The 2,500-nt window shown below is 44.0% G+C and overlaps 1 protein-coding gene across 1 annotated transcript in view; it reads left to right on the top strand.

The window, feature by feature from the left end:
- Positions 1 to 305: 305 nt before the first annotated feature.
- The window catches only part of arhgap28 (Rho GTPase activating protein 28), a gene marked incomplete at its 5' end in the record, with an annotated part of 26,548 nt that continues 24,353 nt past the window's right edge, over positions 306 to 2,500 (top strand). The window contains one exon of the mRNA XM_083674953.1: positions 306 to 451. Coding sequence (XP_083531079.1) covers positions 306 to 451 — 146 coding nt within the window. The remainder of the gene's footprint in view (positions 452 to 2,500) is intronic.

The raw sequence follows: 2,500 nt of genomic DNA, 5'->3' as shown, positions 1-2,500 counted from the left end.
AAGTGAAAATCAATACACGAAAGGCGAAGGACAAGCTAAAGTAAACACGTGCATGATGTTGACATTTGCGCCCATATCTCATTTGCATAATGACAAAGCGAGTTGGATGCAAATATGTCCCCCTTCCGATTGGACGTGTGGCGCGATAGCTCCGGTGCGCTCTGCCAATGGTGTCGAGTTTCACACCGGGCAAGCTCCAGAGTAGCGGTGGATCGCTTTATTTGTGTTCTGTCAAGTGTGCAGCAGCGTGTGCCAATGCGAAGTACACTCAATCTACCGGTTAGCGGTAGCCAGGCGCCTTTGGTATGATATTTTGGCGGTCAGCGATGGAAATGAAAGACTCGGGCAGTGTCACTTTAACCGCTTACCACTCCTATGCACCGTCCCGGATACATTTGGTGGAGGAGAACTATGCGCCCCCGCTGTCTCCAAGACACTCTCCCTTTAGCAGGTAAAAAGAACACAAACATTTATTTGATATTTGTTTAGCTACAATAATGATAAATTATAAGGTGTATTGTTTACGTGTATAATGTTTGCTCAGATACAAAAAATAAATCAATTAAAGGTCTGCTTGAGCGAGAGCGTGGGAATTTGGAGGACTTTAAAGAGCGGTCTCTGCCGAGTTACAAGTTAACTGCTCCAGTATTTATGCTGGTGATTGTAGCCAATGCTACTTCCGAATCCCTTTGAAAAAGTTTATGGAATTGTTTCTTAGATTGCTTTTGTTTTTAACTTATTTTATGTGTAGCTTATTTATGGAGTTGTTTGAACACATCATCGCTTGAGAAACACCTCTTACAGAGGTTACGCTCTTACACCTCTGAGTCCTCCATCATGTGATTGATGGATAGTCTACAAATGGCACGAAGTTGCCTCATTGCACTGATCTAAAGTTAGTTTTACATTTCAGATTATGATGGTTAAGGTCAGGAGATTTCGCAGTCCTTATCTGACCTGGGATGGGCCCCTACTAGCAGGAACTTCAAACTCAACTGAAGTTCCCATGGTTTGCTTTCTCAGCCCTTTTAAAGAGCCCCCTATCACACCCACTAATTCTAGACCTTTCTAGCTACAACGTCTATCTTTTACCACGTTATTATGGGTTTCTGACAGGGGTGTGTGTGGTAAAATTGTATAGTGCTTGTCCTCAGGTGAAGATGTTGTCCCTATTACAATCAGGCCACACTCAGTATGGAGTCAGATGGCAGACACCCTGTAGCGTAAGGGGATATTTACCAGATGTTGTCTGCCTGCTAGACCATTGAACATCATTGCCATAATTAGGCCTATGCATATTTATAATAAATTACCATTTTTATAGATAGACACATAAACTGAAAGAATAGCATATTGTTTTCAGTTTTCACTATGTCCCTCGTGACAGATTTAACGAGCCAATCTTTGAGGATTGTTTTACACTGAATTATGTTTATTTTGTGTGTGTGTGTGTGTGTGTGTGTGTGTGTGTGTTTTCAAACTGATTTTAAAGTCTTTGGCGGAGTTGTGCTCATCTGGCATTGATGTAGCTTGTTGTTGTAGCTTTCTGTTTGTTATGGTACCGTTGTTGGCATCCCCTGTGTTGTAAATGGAGATCTTGGTTTACCTTCTCTGCCTCTTTCCCCCCAACCACCTATGCCTGCCACAGACTAGGTCATCTCCCTTTAAGCACATGCCGATGTCTGCTCATACATCATGAGTGTCTGTGTCTGTCCTGCTGTGGTCCCTCCTGAACAGCTTGGCAACATCTGTTCATCTGAACATATGACCAGTGTAACCTCCCCCCCACCCCCCGCCACCCTTGTCTCTGTCACCGGGGGGGTGGTGTCAGCCCGAGCCCCCCAGCGCCAGGCACCGCCAGGCCAAGGGGAGGACCGTCCAGTCTACCTTTCAGCTTAGAGATATTTACATTATAGCAGAGACAATGGCCCATAGGGCTGATATTAGCTGCAATAGCATTCATTTTCTGTCATCAGACATACATGAACTTCTCATTTTGATCCTTTAGAATAGATCATGGAATATTAATATTATCATAGGGATGGTTTTGTGTGTGTGTGTGTGTGTGTGTGTGTGTGTGTGTGTTGGGGGAAAGCCATAACTTTGTGAAGGAATACACATCTTTCCGGAGTCAAACTTCCTGGATTTACTGATGAAAACCTTATGCCAACTGATGTGACACACTCCCATACTCTCCCAGCTCCAGCAGCCCTGCTCCTGTTTCAGCTCCTGCAAGGAGGTCAGGCCTGCTCTCTGTGGTTATATATAGCAGAGCCCTTGCCCTTAATTGGATTGTTAATCAGCACACTTCATTTTGAATATTCTGACCCATAATCTCTAATTAATCTCTTAATCCAGAAACCAGATAAAGTATCTGAGCCAGAAACTATTGTAGGCCATGTGAGTCAAACAGTCCTAATTGAAAAGGGCACATTAGTCAGAGCTCTGTGGGGACCGGTGAGGTGATGCAGTGGAGAAGTCACACAAAAGGAAGTCACAC

The sequence above is a fragment of the Argentina silus genome (assembly GCF_951799395.1).
Source record: "Argentina silus genome assembly, chromosome: 1".
Taxonomy (NCBI): domain Eukaryota; kingdom Metazoa; phylum Chordata; class Actinopteri; order Argentiniformes; family Argentinidae; genus Argentina; species Argentina silus.
The sequence above is the reverse complement of the archived record's forward strand: the minus strand, read 5'-3'. Positions and strand labels throughout refer to the sequence as shown.